General features: G+C 45.6%; 1 protein-coding gene across 2 annotated transcripts in view; it reads right to left on the reverse strand.

Annotated features, from left to right (window-relative positions):
- The window catches only part of CARNMT1 (carnosine N-methyltransferase 1), a 42,541-nt gene extending 29,679 nt beyond the window's left edge, over positions 1–12,862 (reverse strand). For both annotated transcript variants that reach the window (XM_068236540.1, XM_068236551.1), the window contains exons 1-2: positions 12,591–12,862; positions 4,411–4,606 (exon numbers count right to left, since the gene is read on the reverse strand). In XM_068236540.1, the coding sequence (XP_068092641.1) occupies positions 4,411–4,606; positions 12,591–12,835 (441 nt within the window). In that variant the 5' untranslated portion in view covers positions 12,836–12,862. The remainder of the gene's footprint in view (positions 1–4,410; positions 4,607–12,590) is intronic.
- Positions 12,863–15,335: the final 2,473 nt, after the last annotated feature.

Consider the following 15,335-nt stretch of genomic DNA (forward strand, 5'->3'; position numbering starts at 1 on the left):
TATTAAGTGCTGCATACTATAAGGACAGTAGGAAAAAGTCCCTTAAGAAAAGCTTATTTCCCTGGATAGGGATCAACCCCTAAAGAGCTGGTTGCTGGTACACGGGAATTTGGGCGAGGCTATAATGTCAAACAAATGAAAAACCGCCAACCCACCCTAAGGCCAGTGAAGCTGGTCTAATATCCTTGGTGATGCCCCAACTGCATCTACGTGAGGGACCCAGGAGGGGATATCCTGGGGATAAAAACCACTCACAGAGGGCAGAAAGAACGTGACCAACATGTTCAATAATCAGCCTCTCAGCAACCCACAAAAAGAGGGGAAGAACACCCAGATGATAGGACCTGTACTGTTCCTTAAATCAGGGATATTGAGGACACCCTATCCTAACCTGTGAGGAAACCGTCATTATGGTATTTTTATAAAGGTTTTAACCACTCACAGAGGATAAAAGGGTGTGACCAATACGATCAATGATAAGCTATTCATAGAATGCAAAAAAGCCGGTAAACATTGAAATATGTGAGAGTGCCGCCTGAAAGAATAGTATTGCCAAAACCACACTAAAGTGCAAAATAATTGGATGATCTAAGCAGATTCCCAAATCAGAGTCTCTGAATCTTTGGTTGCAAAAGAGAACGCCACATGCTCCTTAGACCTAGAAAGAAAGTCCAAGAAAAATTGAGGTCCAGTCACAGCATAACTAGTAATATGGCTGAGAATAATTAGAAGGGCCCCTTTGCATGAGGCCAGCAATTAAGTGATGTACAGTTCTCAGACCAAAGCGTGCTCCTTCAATTATAAATCATCTCCAAATGGAATATATATCGCCACACCATTGCATATAGGTCAAAAAAAGATCTTTGAAATGCCAAACAGTCTATGCTGGATCATAGTAGATTCCACCAGAATCAGCCACATCGCTGCTGTATCCACAAAGATCACCCTTTATATATATGGATGCACTTGCTGGCAGTTAGTGGACAGTAGATAGAGCACTGTGATCAAAGCACCTGGTGTTACCAGTAAAGAGAAACTGCGTAGTTAGTTGCACATAGTGATTAGCGCCACACTTTGTTTGTAAAATTACTGACATTTAGCAGTACTTTTTCCTACTGTCCTTATAGTATGCAGCACTTAATATTGTATTTTACAGTATTATCCATGTCAAGAATTTTGACATTTCAATGAAATTCAAGTGTGTGTTTTAATGATTAATTATTAAAGTGCAGTTTTTGAGCAGCATATACTGGTTTGTTCTCCTCCTTTTTGCAAGTGTTACATTTTTTACCAGTGCTAGTACCTGCACACAGAGCACACACCTATTACTACTATTGTTCTATAAACATTTTTTCTTCGCTATCAAAGGCCCGCCTGCATTTTCACACAGCAGTTGTCCTGCTCTGCCATGTGCCGAATATCCGCGCTTACAGAGCGGATCTCCTTCTACATAGCTGCCGCTCGTTCCCGCAGCGCTGCCCGCCCGGGCAGTCAGTCAGACCTCTAGATCGGCAGCAGCCCGCAGGGATAGGAGAGAGGGGAGATATGTGTGGTACTGCGCCATAGACTTGAAATACATATGTAAAGTCTATGGCACAGTACCACACATCGCTCCCCTCTCTCCTATCCCTGCGGGCTGCCGCCGATCTAGAGGTCTGACTGACTGCCCGGGCGGGCAGCGCTGCGGGAACGAGCGGCAGCTATGTAGAAGGAGATCCGCTATGTAAGCGCGGATATTCGGCACATGGCTAATGCAGGCAGCGCTACGGAAACTAGCGGCAGCTAAGCAGAAGATCATCCGCTCTGTAAGAGCCCCCCTGCCAAGAGGACATTTGGCAGACGACAAAGGCGGGCAGGCAGTGCTGCAGGAACTAGGGAGCACATCCTCCAGTACTTCTCCTCCGTCCGTACATCGGCCTGGCCAGTGCTCCCCTGGGCTGCAGCAAGTGTCCAGGATCAGTGGGCTGGGAAGCGGGTCACCAGTTCCAGCATCCCCACTGAATAACTTCACCCACAACATCCTGGGGTGCATGGAGCCCGGCAAACGGCAGGAAGGAGTGCTTGTGGTCGGAGGTGATACTACATGAAGAAGGGGAGGGAGGGGGGGGGTGCTAGAGTGCAAGCACACTGGATCAGGGCAGAGAGGTGCCCTGTACTGCAGGGCATAATCATAGTGGTACAGAATCGTTGTGTAATTATAAATATGTTTGCAGTAATACGTGGCTTGCAATGTACAGTGCTGCAACGTACTGTGCTGCAACGTACTGTGCTGCAATGTAATGTGCTACGATGACTGTGCTGTGTGCTGCGATGTACTGTGCTAAGATGTACTGTGCTAAGATGTAGCAAGAGAACAGAGGCGCCAGGAGTATAAAAAGGATAAAAGTTTTAAAAACGGGGAGGTGATAGGTGGATTCGCCTCTCCCAGAGAACACACAAGGAAAAGTTGATTTTTCAACACAGAAAATAAATTTAATCATACACTCCAATAGTTTGCAACGCGTTTCGCGGGTTCAACCCACTTCATCAGGCTATGGAACGGAGTAGAACACTTGTATGTAGGATTCATCAGCTTAGCGCCTCTGTACCACCTTCTTCCCATTTTACATAACATACTGCACTATATTGGGCTCTCAGTGTACTGTGCTAAGATGTACTGTGCTAAGATGTACTGTGCTGTGTTGTACGTGCTGCAATGTATTGTGCTGTGATGTACGTGCTGCAATGTATTGTGCTGTGATGTACGTGCTGCAATGTATTGTGCTGTGATGTACGTGCTGCAATGTATTGTGCTGTGATGTACGTGCTGCAATGTATTGTGCTGTGATGTACGTGCTGCAATGTATTGTGCTGTGATGTACGTGCTGCAATGTATTGTGCTGTGATGTACGTGCTGCAATGTATTGTGCTGTGATGTACGTGCTGCAATGTATTGTGCTGTGATGTACGTGCTGAAATGTATTGTGCTGTGATGTACGTGCTGCAATGTATTGTGCTGTGATGTAAGGAGGGTGATGGGATGTGATAACTAATAAGATAAAAAGATATGAAGTTTGAAGGTCGGTGCAGTAATATGTGGCTGGTGCTGTATGGGGGCATACTGAAGTGCAGTAATATGTGGAATGTGATAGTGGTGCATAGTGTATGAAATGTGTTTTAAGAGTGCAATAACATGTTATAAGGAAATAGGACCCAGTATTGTTTGAGATGTCAGGGATGTATAGGGCATGATAGGGGGTGCAGGAGGTGCATGGGATGTGATAGGGGGTGCAGGGATGTCCTATGCTGTAAGCATTCCCACCGTTGCACCCCACCCGGCTACTTTTTCATGCCACCCGGCTAGAAAAAAATCCTGGGGAGAACACTGATGTATGTATGTATGTATGTATGTATGTATGTATGTATGTATGTAAGTAAGTTTTTTTTTTTTTTTTTTGATGTTGTGCATTGCTGACGTATATTATACCATCCATTATCGTATGTATTTAAAATCGATTTTGTTTTTTTACATATTGATTTTATATTCTGCTATTGAGGGCATTCCCTCGTTTTTATGTACACTCCCCTTTGATGGATGGGTTTTTTGAGCACTTGATACTGGGTGTGTCTCTTTTCCTATAAAGGGGCCCTCCCACTACTCTGCAAAACATACACCATTAAGGAGTCACGAGAAAAGGTTTGAAAAACACTGGAATACTCAGTCATAATGGTCTCTGGTCCTTAAGGGGGCAGAGACCGCTGGTACTTAAAGGGATACTGTAGAGGGGTCAGGGGAAAATGAGTTGAACTTACCCGGGGCTTCTAACGGTCCCCCCCCAGACATCCTGTGTTGGCGCAGCCACTCACCGATGCTCCGGCCCCACCTCCAGTTCACTTCTGGAATTTCAGACTTTAAAAGTCTGAAAACCACTGCGCCTGCGTTGCCGTGTCCTCGATCCCGCTGATGTCATCAAGAGCGCACAGAGCAGGCCCAGTATGGTCTGTGTCTGCGCAGTACACTCCTGGTGACATCAGCAGGAGCGAGGACACAGGCATGCAGGCGCAGTGGTTTTCTGACTTTAAAGTCAGAAATTCCAGAAGTGAACTGGAGGCGGGGCCAGAGCATCGGTGAGTGGCTGCGCCAACACAGGATGTCTGCGGGGGACAGTTAAAAGCCCCGGGTAAGTTCAGCTCATTTTCCCCCGACCCTCCTACAGTATCCCTTTAAGTGGTTAAGACAACTTTTAGACACAGTATCCCACCCCTATATGTTTTGTTGTGAGAGGAAACTAAAGTGCTCGGAGAAAACCCATCCAAACATACTAGGCACAAGTGAAGGAATAAATCCATAATTAGAATCTTCGGCTAACATATAATGAATATTATTTATCACATACCAATGTGAAAAAGTATCATACAAAAAATACTTACATTAGTATCATAATCCTTGTTCTCAAACATGCGTGTGCAATCATTCACAATCATCTGCAAGATCTCCTGGTTATGATCTGCACACTTGCGGATTCTGTCCATATTGCTGAAGAAATTAGGAAGCATTTTTTGTTGGTATTTTGGCAAGCACCTTAATTGCTTCTCTGCCCGGCTCACTCGATCATAAATGTGATTTCTGAAGGTGAAATACAAAGCAATAAAGTTATTAATGTAATTCAGACATCTGCAGTTTAATCCATGTAACTTGTGGCATGGTACAGCACAGTATAGTGACTAGCACCCTCGCCTCACAACAAAAATGTGATTGGTTCAGTTCCCAGCCTGGACACTGTCTGCATGGAGTTTGTATTTTCTACCTGTGTTTGTACGGGTTTCCTCCCACAACAAAAATAAATTGATGCATTAACTAATTACGGACCGACGCAGTACAAATCTACATCGGGCAGGTGGCGCTGCGGTTCTGACCGGACGTAAACTCTACATCCCATTTACCGCGCGCCCCCGCCCGTTCCCGCCGCTCTGTCCCTGCCGCAATGTGCTGCCCTGCCGCCTCTATGACGGCAGAGCACTGTGAGCCGGGCAGGAGCCGTTTTCATTGGCTCCTGGCCCTGTCATTACTGTAAGCCAATCCCATTGGCTTACATTGAGTGACAGGGTCAGGAGCCAATGAAAGCGGCTCCTGACCGGCGCACAGCGCTCTGCCGCCACAGAGACGGCAGAGAGAGCAGCCTGTGGCGGGGACAGAGCGGCGGGAGCGACTGAGTATTGCGGCGATTCGTCGGTATGCGCGTTTTAGTGTACCAGCAGCCTCTGGTCCTTAAAGGGGAACTTCAGCCTAAACAAACATACTGTCATCAAGTTACATTAGTTATGTTAATTAGAATAGATAGGTAATATAATCTTTTACCCACCCTGTTTTAAAAGAACAGGCAAATGTTTGTGATTCATGGGGGCTGCCATCTTTGTCATGGGGGCAGCCATCTTTTTGGTTGAAAGGAGGTGACAAGGAGCAGGAGACACAGTTCCAACTGTCCTGTGTCCTGATCACCCCTCCCAGCTGTACACACTAGGCTTCAAATGTCAAATTCAAAATGTAAAAAAAAAAAAAAAAAAAATTGCACCAAAGCAGCAGAACGAGAACAACAAAGTCAGAAATCCCATCATGCTTTGCACAGCATCAGGGGAAAAAAGCTCGGGCAGTTTTCTTCTGTGCAGCTAAAAATGAGGCTTGTATAAGAGAAACAAAGTTCTGATGCTGTGAAACTGTTAAAGAAACACAAAGCCTTTTCAGTGCTGCTGAGTCGATTTTTAGTCCGGAGGTTCACTTGAAGGGGGCAGAGGCTGCTGGTACTGAAGTGGTTAACTGACTTCCCCCCAAATAAACTTGCCTTAGGCCAGAGATGCACTGCCAAGTATTTTGTGATGTGATTCTCATTCAAGACAATGGGAATGTATTTTTCAATACACAAGCGCTTTGCAAAATGCTTGGCAGTAGGTCTCTGGCCTTGCACCACAGTGACTACATTAGACCATATTATTACTATGTTAGGGATTTGATTGTTAGCTTCACTGTTCCCTTTTATAATGGCATTACATAAATATGCAATCCCTTTATAGCAGGGGTGTCAAACTCAAATACAAAGTGGGCCGAAATTGTACACTGGGACCTAGCTGCGGGCCGAAATTGTACACTGGGACCTAGCTGCGGGCCAACCTCAATGTCTACTGGCCACCTTCCTCCCTTATAAAGTTATCTGGTGTCTAGTGGTCCTCCCTCCCCTATACAGTTCCCTGGTGTCTAGAGACCCCCTCTCTCCCCTACACAGTTCCACAGTTCTATATGGCTTCCCTGGTGCTCTAGGGCTTTACCTCCAATATAGCTTCCCTGGTTGTCTAGAGTGAGCCAAATTGTGGGGAAACCACTTGAGGGACAAATTTAATGGCTCTAAGTGCGAAATTTGGCCCGCGGGCCGGAGTTTGACAAGTATGCTTTATAGTAAACGTCAAGGGACCTAACCAAGCAGTTTACTATATCAGAATTGGTCATATCTTGTATATTCATACAGGCTCATGGTTCAAAACCTTGACAACTTCATTTACTATAGCTAGAGGTTTATAATATCAGAGTTTACTAGAGTTTACTATAACAAGATTCTACTGTATTTAAAAAAAAAATCCAAACTGCTGGCTGCAAGCTATCTGCTATGGTCAGTAAAGAAGGTTCATGAGGGGCTATTATTTCCAACTTGCATGCAAGTTTAATGCAAACTGTATGCATCTAGGAACTGGCTCAGTCAAATGCACATCCTGTGGACCTGGACTTGCTCAGTCAAAAAGATTAGCATCTCACTTACCATTTATAGTGGCCAGTGTCCACAGGACAAGCAGCCACTTCTCTCCCTCATCCCCCTCTCTTGAGGAATTTAGAGGGTTTTTGGTTATTTTTTAAATAAAGACGCCGAGCATGGATATGTCTTCAGCACTGCACTTCGTTTCTTGGCTCTGTTTTTTTTTTATTATTATTAAATTATAAAAAAATAAATAATGACACAGCACCCCCCAAAAGCCTCTTTACTCCTTGTCCCCTATGGTGGCTGGACTGGCTGAGCAGGACTGTGTGGGGCTCCACCACGTTCCATACCAGCCAATGTGGTCCATGACATGGGGGAGGGGGGGGGGGGGGCTCGAGTACATGCAATGAAGGAATGGAAATTTGGGAGCAGGGTGCAGCCAAAAAACTGCACATTTCCCAGTGGTGTGAATTACTATTCACCCTCCAAACCGTCATTCAGTGGGGGTAAGACACAATTCGGCTTACAGCTACTGCTCCGTTATAACTCCCATTACAGCCTATGGTGGCCCCCAAATCTTGGCGACCATGCAGCTGAGTACATTTGAAATTGGCGCCTGTAGACTTGGGCGCAGGATACAGCGCTATATGGCTGATCCTGCTTCTGCACAAGTCTGGACCGATTTAATTACTATTTCCCCTCCAGGCGCCATGGATAGTGGGGGAATGAAATAATTCAGCTTCCAGCGATTGCTGGAAGCCGAATTATTGTGTTTTTAAGCAACTTTGGCTCAGTCTTCTGACGGAGCCGACGTTATTCACTGAGCGCCGCTATAGACTGATTCTCATTACAGTCTATGGCGGCGCTGGCTGCGCCCAAATCTAGCAGCGCTGAAAAGCACTGCTCCAATGCAGCTCCCTTTTTACCTGGCTCGTGGGGACTCGTCAAAAGAGAACAGAAAGACGTGTAAAGATGAAAAAGGCAGAAGAAGAAAGAAGTATACAGAAAAGGATGAAATTCGAGGAAAGTATACAGATAAAAACTGATGAAGTGTTTTCCTTTAATATAGTTTTTAATTTTACTTCTTTCTTGTAAACATATAGGGTGTCAAAAATGACCCCTCTACTCATTTACCTGGGACTCAGGGGTGGATATCCAGGAGTCCCCCTCCCCCATTGATAAAGCTGGCTCACAGATCCATCATAATCACTCACTTCCATCATAAGTTCCCCTTGGTCCTAACTCCACATGCATAGGGTAGTTACCTACATCTCTCCTGCATTGAAGTGGGGGCGGGTCCCTTGTCTCTGAAATAGACTGAGGGAGGGGACTTTGCAGGAGAGAGGAACGATTAAAACCCCTTACCTACAGAGTCACCCCCATGCCTGACATGGAACAGGTGGTGGAGTCCCATGCAGTCTGGCTCAGCCACCATAGCTATAACAAGCAGTATAGGAGATAAGGTTTGGGGTACGATGGCAGCTACTTTTTTTTTTAATAAAAAAGTTAAAACCTTTCTATAAATAAAGTGGAGCCATTATGGTTTAGGTGAACCAGTAGGAAACCTCACAGGGAGCAGTTCTCCAATCACAGCACCTCCACAAATTAAAGTGTTCCAACTGGGCGTTTTATTACTACAGCAAATTTAAAACCTAAGCATTTGAGAGGGTGCTGTCCATCCAATCACGTTATTGGAATTTCTCTGAGGTTTCCTGAGGAGTCACATAAACCATACTAGCTCCAAAAAAATTACCATTAGGAGATGAGCAACGAACTTGTTGCCTGGGAAAAGCAGGAGATAATTTTAATACTCATATGCCCTTGATTTGGCCAGGAAACCTCACTTCTCTACATCTAATACGGTCAAGTAGATCAGGGAGAAAGAATTCTGGACAAGAACACCCAAGTAAGTTCTCTCTTGCATTGCCAAGTGAGTTAAAATGAGCCCAGCAGTGCAGTGAGTAAATAGAAATCACCAGATTTTAGCTCTCAGCAGCACTTATAACTAGCAAGGTTTTCAAACTGTATCAAGCCCTGAGGCCCAGTGCACACCAAAAACCTCTATCAGATCTGCAAAACGCTAGAGGTTTTTGAAGCAGATTTCAGAGCCTTTCTAGGCATGTTTAGAGACGTTTCTAAACATGCCTAGCGTTTTTTGGAGCGTTTTTGTGTAGCAGATTACAAATATTGTTATAGTGAAGCTGTTACTGAACAGAAAATGTAACAAAAACACCTGGAAAACAGCTCTGATCTACTGTTTTTCAGAGCAGCTTTTCCTATACTTTACATTGAGGCAGAAACGCATCTGCAAACTGCAAAAGTGCTGCAGGACCCACGTTTGTGGTTTGCTAAAAACCTCAAACCTAAGGTGTGCACCATCCCATTGAAATACATTAGCCAAGTGTTTTCACAGGCAGAAGCGGTTTGCGGAACACTTCAAAAACCACTCGGTGTGTACCAGGCCTTAGAGCCCATGTATCAGAACAGGACAAAATACCCGCTGTTGCTGGAGGGAAATCCATAAATTGCTTCTGGTTTCCTTTATTTCAAACTAATATTGACTGTAAGAATGTCTGGGGTAGATTCTTGCAGGATATAACCCTGATTACCATTGTTTTATGCAGAGTTTCTCTTTAAAGAGAACCAGAGACGAAGCACCCTCATGTATTTTACCATATATCAATGGGAACATGACAATAAACACCTACTCTGCTCTTTGTTTCATTCTCCTCTGCTAAATCTGCCTGCTATCAGCTCTGATAAGAATCCCCGACTGAGCATTCAGCCAGTCTTCTGTAATGTCTTTTCAAGCCCAAGTCCGCCCCCTCCTGGCTCTGCTTTCCTGCTAGGACGACACATAGCAGGAATGCAGAGCCACAAGGGGGCAGACTTGGGCTTGAAAAAACATCACAGAAGGCTGACTCAGCTATAATCATTGGGGGCAAAGCTAGACTGAATGCTTAGTTGGGGATTCTTATCAGAGCCGATAACAGGTAGAGTAGGTGTCTAATGTCATGTTCCCATTGATATATATATGGTAAAATACATGAGGGTGCTTCATCTCTGGTTCTCTTTAAAGAGATTCTGTAACAATTTTTTCAGCCTTAGTTCTTCTATCCTATAAGTTCCTATGCCTGTTCTAATCTGCTCTGGCTTACTACAGTCTTTCCTAACTGCACTGTCTCTGTAATAAATCAATGTATCTTTCCTCTGTCCTGTTTGTCGGGCTAAAGCTTGATTGTGTGGAATGTGCAGGGCTGCTTGTGATTGGTAGAAGCGATACACACCCTCTGCAGGCCCCCTGCATACTCTGAATGACTCATACACTATGCTTAGCTGAGCCTATTAGAAGCTGGTTAGTTTGTTTGTAAACACTGCCTAAAACTGTTAATTACAAGCCAGGATTGCAGCAGAGAGTGGCAGAAACAGCACAGAGGGGCACAGGAGAAAATAATGAATAGAATGGTATGCTTTTTATTGTAAGAATATTAGAGTACAGATTCTCTTTAAGGAGAATTTCTCTTAGAGAGAAATAGAGACATTACAGGAAGCGCAATGTTTAGTAGAACATTTTGTGTGCCTTCCACAAAGCCAGAGCGCGCTATCAGCTCAATGTACCTGCATCCAGGTGGCAGCAGGGTAAACATAAAATGTTTTCAAATTTCCTAAACAATGGCCAGGGAACAGAAAACAATGCTTTCCTAAGAATCAGGTAACAGGTCACTGGCAAATGGGATTTAGTGCATGCGCAGTAAAGATTGTGCTGGTCATTCCATCACATGCTCCTGCCAGCCTATGGCAGGCAGAGTATGTAATTGACAGTGGACTCCACCCACTAGGGGTGGACCCCAGGGTTAACCCTTGACTGTCTGTTTATAAAAGGACGGTCGTTCTCGGGGAAATTACTTCTAGTCATTTCTACCTTCCTGCTTTACTACACCTGTATCTTTGTACATAGGCTGCATTGGTCTTAGGGTGACGTAACACAAGATGAACCTAAAGATGGTATTAGACTTGCTTTAAGATGCCATGAAATGCTTAAAGGACTGGACCAAGCAAAAAATAAAATCAAAATCCACTTACCTGGGGCCTCCTCCAGCCCCTGGCAGCCGTCCTGTGCACTCGCCGCAGCCCCGGTGGCTCCCGGTGTCCGCTAAAGAAGCCGACCTCGCCAGGTCGGGTTCCGGGTCAGCTCTTTGTGCGCTCCACGGCACTGGTCACGTGATCCATCTGACGTCATCAGGTCTGTACTGCGCAGGCGCAGAACTACTGCGCCTGCGCAGTACAGACCTGATGACGTCGGCGGGACCATGTGACTCGTGCCGTGGAGCGCACAAGAAGCTGACCCGGAAGCCAACCTGGCGAGGTCGGCTTCTGCAGCGAAGGACACCAGGAGCCACCGGAGCTACGCCGAGGGTACAGGATGGCTGTCAGGGGCTGGAGGAAGCCCAAGGCAAGTGGATTTTGATTTTATTTTTTGCTTGGATGTTTCCTTTAAGATGAACTTCAGATTCCTGCTTTGCGGAGTCACCCTTAAAGTGAACCTAAAGCCGATAAAAAAAAATGAGATTAACTCACCTGGGGCCTCCCTCAGCCCCCTGCAGCCGATCGGTGCCCTCGCAGCTCCGCTCCGATGTCCCAGGACCCGCCGGTGAGCACTTCCGGTTTCGCCGTCACCGGCCGACAGGCATGGGAACGCGAGTGATTATACAGGCTGGGAACGCGAACAATCACTCGCGTTCCCATGCCTGTCGGCCGGTGACGGCGAAACCGGAAGTGCTCACCGGCGGGTCCTGGGACATCGGAGCGGAGCTGCGAGGGCACCGATCGGCTGCAGGGGGCTGAGGGAGGCCCCAGGTGAGTTAATCTCATTTTTTTTTTATCGGCTTTAGGTTCACTTTAAAACATGTCTGCATTTCAGCTGTATATCGATCCTGTCAAATAAACTCCTTAAAGGAGTCATCAGGGAAAATGTAATAAAATAAGTACTACTTACCGGGGGCTTCCTCTAGCCCCAAGCATGTCCCTCGCCGCAGCTCTCCCCGCAGCTCCGTCCCGGTGATGACGGACCGGGAGTGGGCTGTGGGGAGAGCTGCGGCGAGGGACATGCTGGGAGCTTGGGGCTGGAGGAAGCCCCCGGTAAGTAGCACTTATTTTATTATATTTTCCCTGATGACTCCTTTAAAGTTTGAAGACGTCTATCAGTTCTATCTCCTTTGCTGCTGCTGTGATGAGTGTCAAGTAATTACAGGTTCTGTGATATGGTGCCGAACAAAGGTGTAAAGTTGTTGCCCATAGCAACCAACAAATATTTATTACATTGACAATATTGTGCCATATAAACTTAGCCTCAATTGGATCTGGGTGATTTGACCTAGAACATAGGACTTGATTTGCAAGCAATCCACTAGCTGAAAGGTCCAAGCAAAGTGGAGATCAACAAGCGAGAGTATCTTGCTCCCAGTTCAACTTTAGGTGACCCTGATAAATCCCTGATGGCTGCCCTTTTATGAAAGGTCATAGGATCCCAAATCCTGTCATTATAGCCCAGTACACCACGTGGTGCACCAAAGATCTCTGAACTGATTGGAGGAACCAGGATTCTAGCTTCCTCTTCCAATAACAGCTATGTTTACAGTCACCATGCCCTGAAAGAACTATATTCCAGCTCACAAAAGTGAAAGTCTTTGTATCGTCAATAAAATGATCTGTCAAAAGAATGTTAGCAATTCACTGAACACAAATATAAACCATTTTGACATACATCTAAGAAGCTGTGGAGAAGCAGGCCACCTGTATAATCTGCTGGACCATAACATGCCACTGGACAGTGCATTTGTAACAGCAGAGGATGCATGCAGCAATCACCTATACCAAGAGAAGGTGTTGATGATCTTCCAGAAGTGCTCCCTCTCCAGTCTCTCCTCCTCCTCCGGGCTCTTCCTCTGCCTTCTTTCCGTGTAGAAACTGATCTCCAGCTCATCCTCCTCCTGCTGCTGGTCCCCACCGGGTAGCGGCTCCTGCTCTTCCTCCTGCTCGGTGCTTTGCTCCTCTCCATCCTCCACCGCCGTCTCCTCTCTTCTTCTCCGCCGCCCTCGGCTGCCGGCTAGCATGTCTGCCTCTGCCTCCGGCAGGCTGAAGGAGCGCCGAATCATTCAACAAGCTCCCAACTCACACGAGATCAAGAGAAACAAGCAAAGACCAGCCTTCTGCGGTGAGGTCATTACTGAGCGACTACTCTTGGTGTAAACAGAGGACATACTAAATTCTGGCAATTGCCAAACCTTGACTGATTTAGCGCTTCTTCTTTAGAAGACAGTCGGGTGTAATGTAGACCTGTCTGTATACCGAAAGTATTTAACAACTGAAAAGAACACTTATATTGTGCTAAACTTTGTTTATCCTCTGTATGAATGGGTGTCTTTCATTTTCAGAGAAAAAATAGTAATAAGGAAGTCACTTGAAAAAGAAAAATAATGTCCTCTGCTTGTAAATCCTCTTCCGATGAACCATCAGAAATGAGTTTGGGACCACTAATGGACAAAAATCTCCTAACCAATTCAGTCAGATTGGACAGGATTGATCCACAAATTGGATCGATTTAATTTATCTGATCAGATTGGTTAGGAGATTTTTGTCCATTATTGGTCCCAAATTATCATTTCCGATTGTTCATGAGGTTATCGTATTAGAAATGATAGTTTGGCACCACTTATGGACAAAAATCAAACAAATCAGATTAATGAAATCGATCTAATTTTCAGATCGATCCTGTCCAATCTGACTGGATTAGTTCGGATATTTCTGTCCATTAGTGGTCCTAAACTATCATTTCTGATTGTTCATGCGAAGAATTGTTCATAAACAATCATTTGTCAAATTGTACCATTAGTGGCCACCTTTACAAAGACAGCTGCACTGAAATTGTAAATCTATACAATGTTCAGATTGCATTCAGTGCAAAGTGTTCCAACAGACAACAGTATCCTAATGTAGTGTGTTACCACTAGAATTGTTCAGCACCAAACCAGCAGATGGAGTCAGGAGGACTTTACTACCTTGCATGTTACCTTGCGTTTCATGTGACTCCATGACACGCAAGGCAGTGAATCCCTCCTGACCCTGTCCACTTTTTCAGGACTAAATAGCGGAAGCGTTGAGGAATATTCTGGTGTTCCGATTTATCTATGCCAAATTTGAACACCAACACTAGTTACCGCATAACCTGTGCGTTAACAGTGGCAGTTGACTATTCTTTATTGTATGTGAAGCAAAGGTCACATAATATGCAGTGCAACTTTTCTGTTCCATTCTGTTAGATTCCTGTTTTTACAGGGAATGCACCGCAACTCTCAATGTGAACCTAACCTTACACTATGAACCTGGCGGGTTCTTGAAATGTCCAGGTAGGTAGTGAAGAGAGCCGTTTGGGAGCCGAACACGAGCCGGCTCTTTGGGAGCCGAGCCAGAAGAGCTGATGCACGCAGATCACGCATCAGACGTGACACAGATGGCACGCACAGGCAGGAGTAAAGTAAAGCAGGGCAATAAGTAACAGCAAGAGGCTACAGAACGACAGGACAAGGCAGAGCACCGAGTGAGCAACAAGCGGGCGGCAAGCAGAGCGGAACACCAAGGCAGAGCACCAAGCGGGCGGCAAGCGGCAGCTGAGGCGACCTTCCGAAACGTCTCACAGGTACGGCTCAGAGCGTCATGTCTGCACACACCAGCACTCCCACACTCCTGTGAACCTGCGACTTCCGTCCCGCCCCCTTCCTCCTCCCTTCCGATCACGGCTTGGATCAATCAGCTGTCACCCATGTGTGCCAATCTCATAGCATTTGTGGGGAAATCCGCTGCCATCCTCATAGCATTTGTAGGGAAATCTGCTGCCAATCGCATAGCATTTGTGGAGAAATCTGCTGCCAATCTCATTGCATTTATGGGGAAATCTGCTGCCAATCTCATTGCATGGGTGGGGAAATCTACTGCCAATCTCATTGCATTTGTAGGGAAATCTGCCAATCTCATTGCATTTGTGGGAAAATCTGCTGCCAATCTCATTGCATTTGTGGGGAAATCTGTTGCCAATCTCATTGCATTTTGTGGGGAAATCTGCGAATCTGATTTCATTTTGTGGTCGGCCGGCCTCCACCATGTGGTCTGGAAAAAAAAATGGCCCTCCATGCCTGCGAAGTTGGACAGCACACTGCTAAGATCTTGTATATTTGGCCCCACCCATGACCACGCCCACATGCTGTTGTGATCATCCTCTTTTTTGGAAATCAAAGTATGGTCACCCTACACTATGCATAACCAGAGTTGTGGCCGGAGTGTGTTCGGAAAGTTTCAGAAATCAAATCTAAAATGAAGAGATGAAAAACTAAAATGCATAATATTTAGATACACTTACAAATAATTAGCTCCAGAGTATAATGTACATACAGTAAATTACTGTATTCATATTTATCTGTCACTTACAGTAGGTGTTATTAATATTATGGCTCAGGAACCTCGGGCATGGGAGATTTTTAGGGTGTCCTTTATTACTCAATAACTGGCAGTGGCTCAGTCCAGCTGCCAGACTAGATTGCGCGGGAGTAGGCAGGCCAC

This window comes from Hyperolius riggenbachi, chromosome 1 (assembly GCF_040937935.1).
Source record: "Hyperolius riggenbachi isolate aHypRig1 chromosome 1, aHypRig1.pri, whole genome shotgun sequence".
NCBI lineage: Eukaryota > Metazoa > Chordata > Amphibia > Anura > Hyperoliidae > Hyperolius > Hyperolius riggenbachi.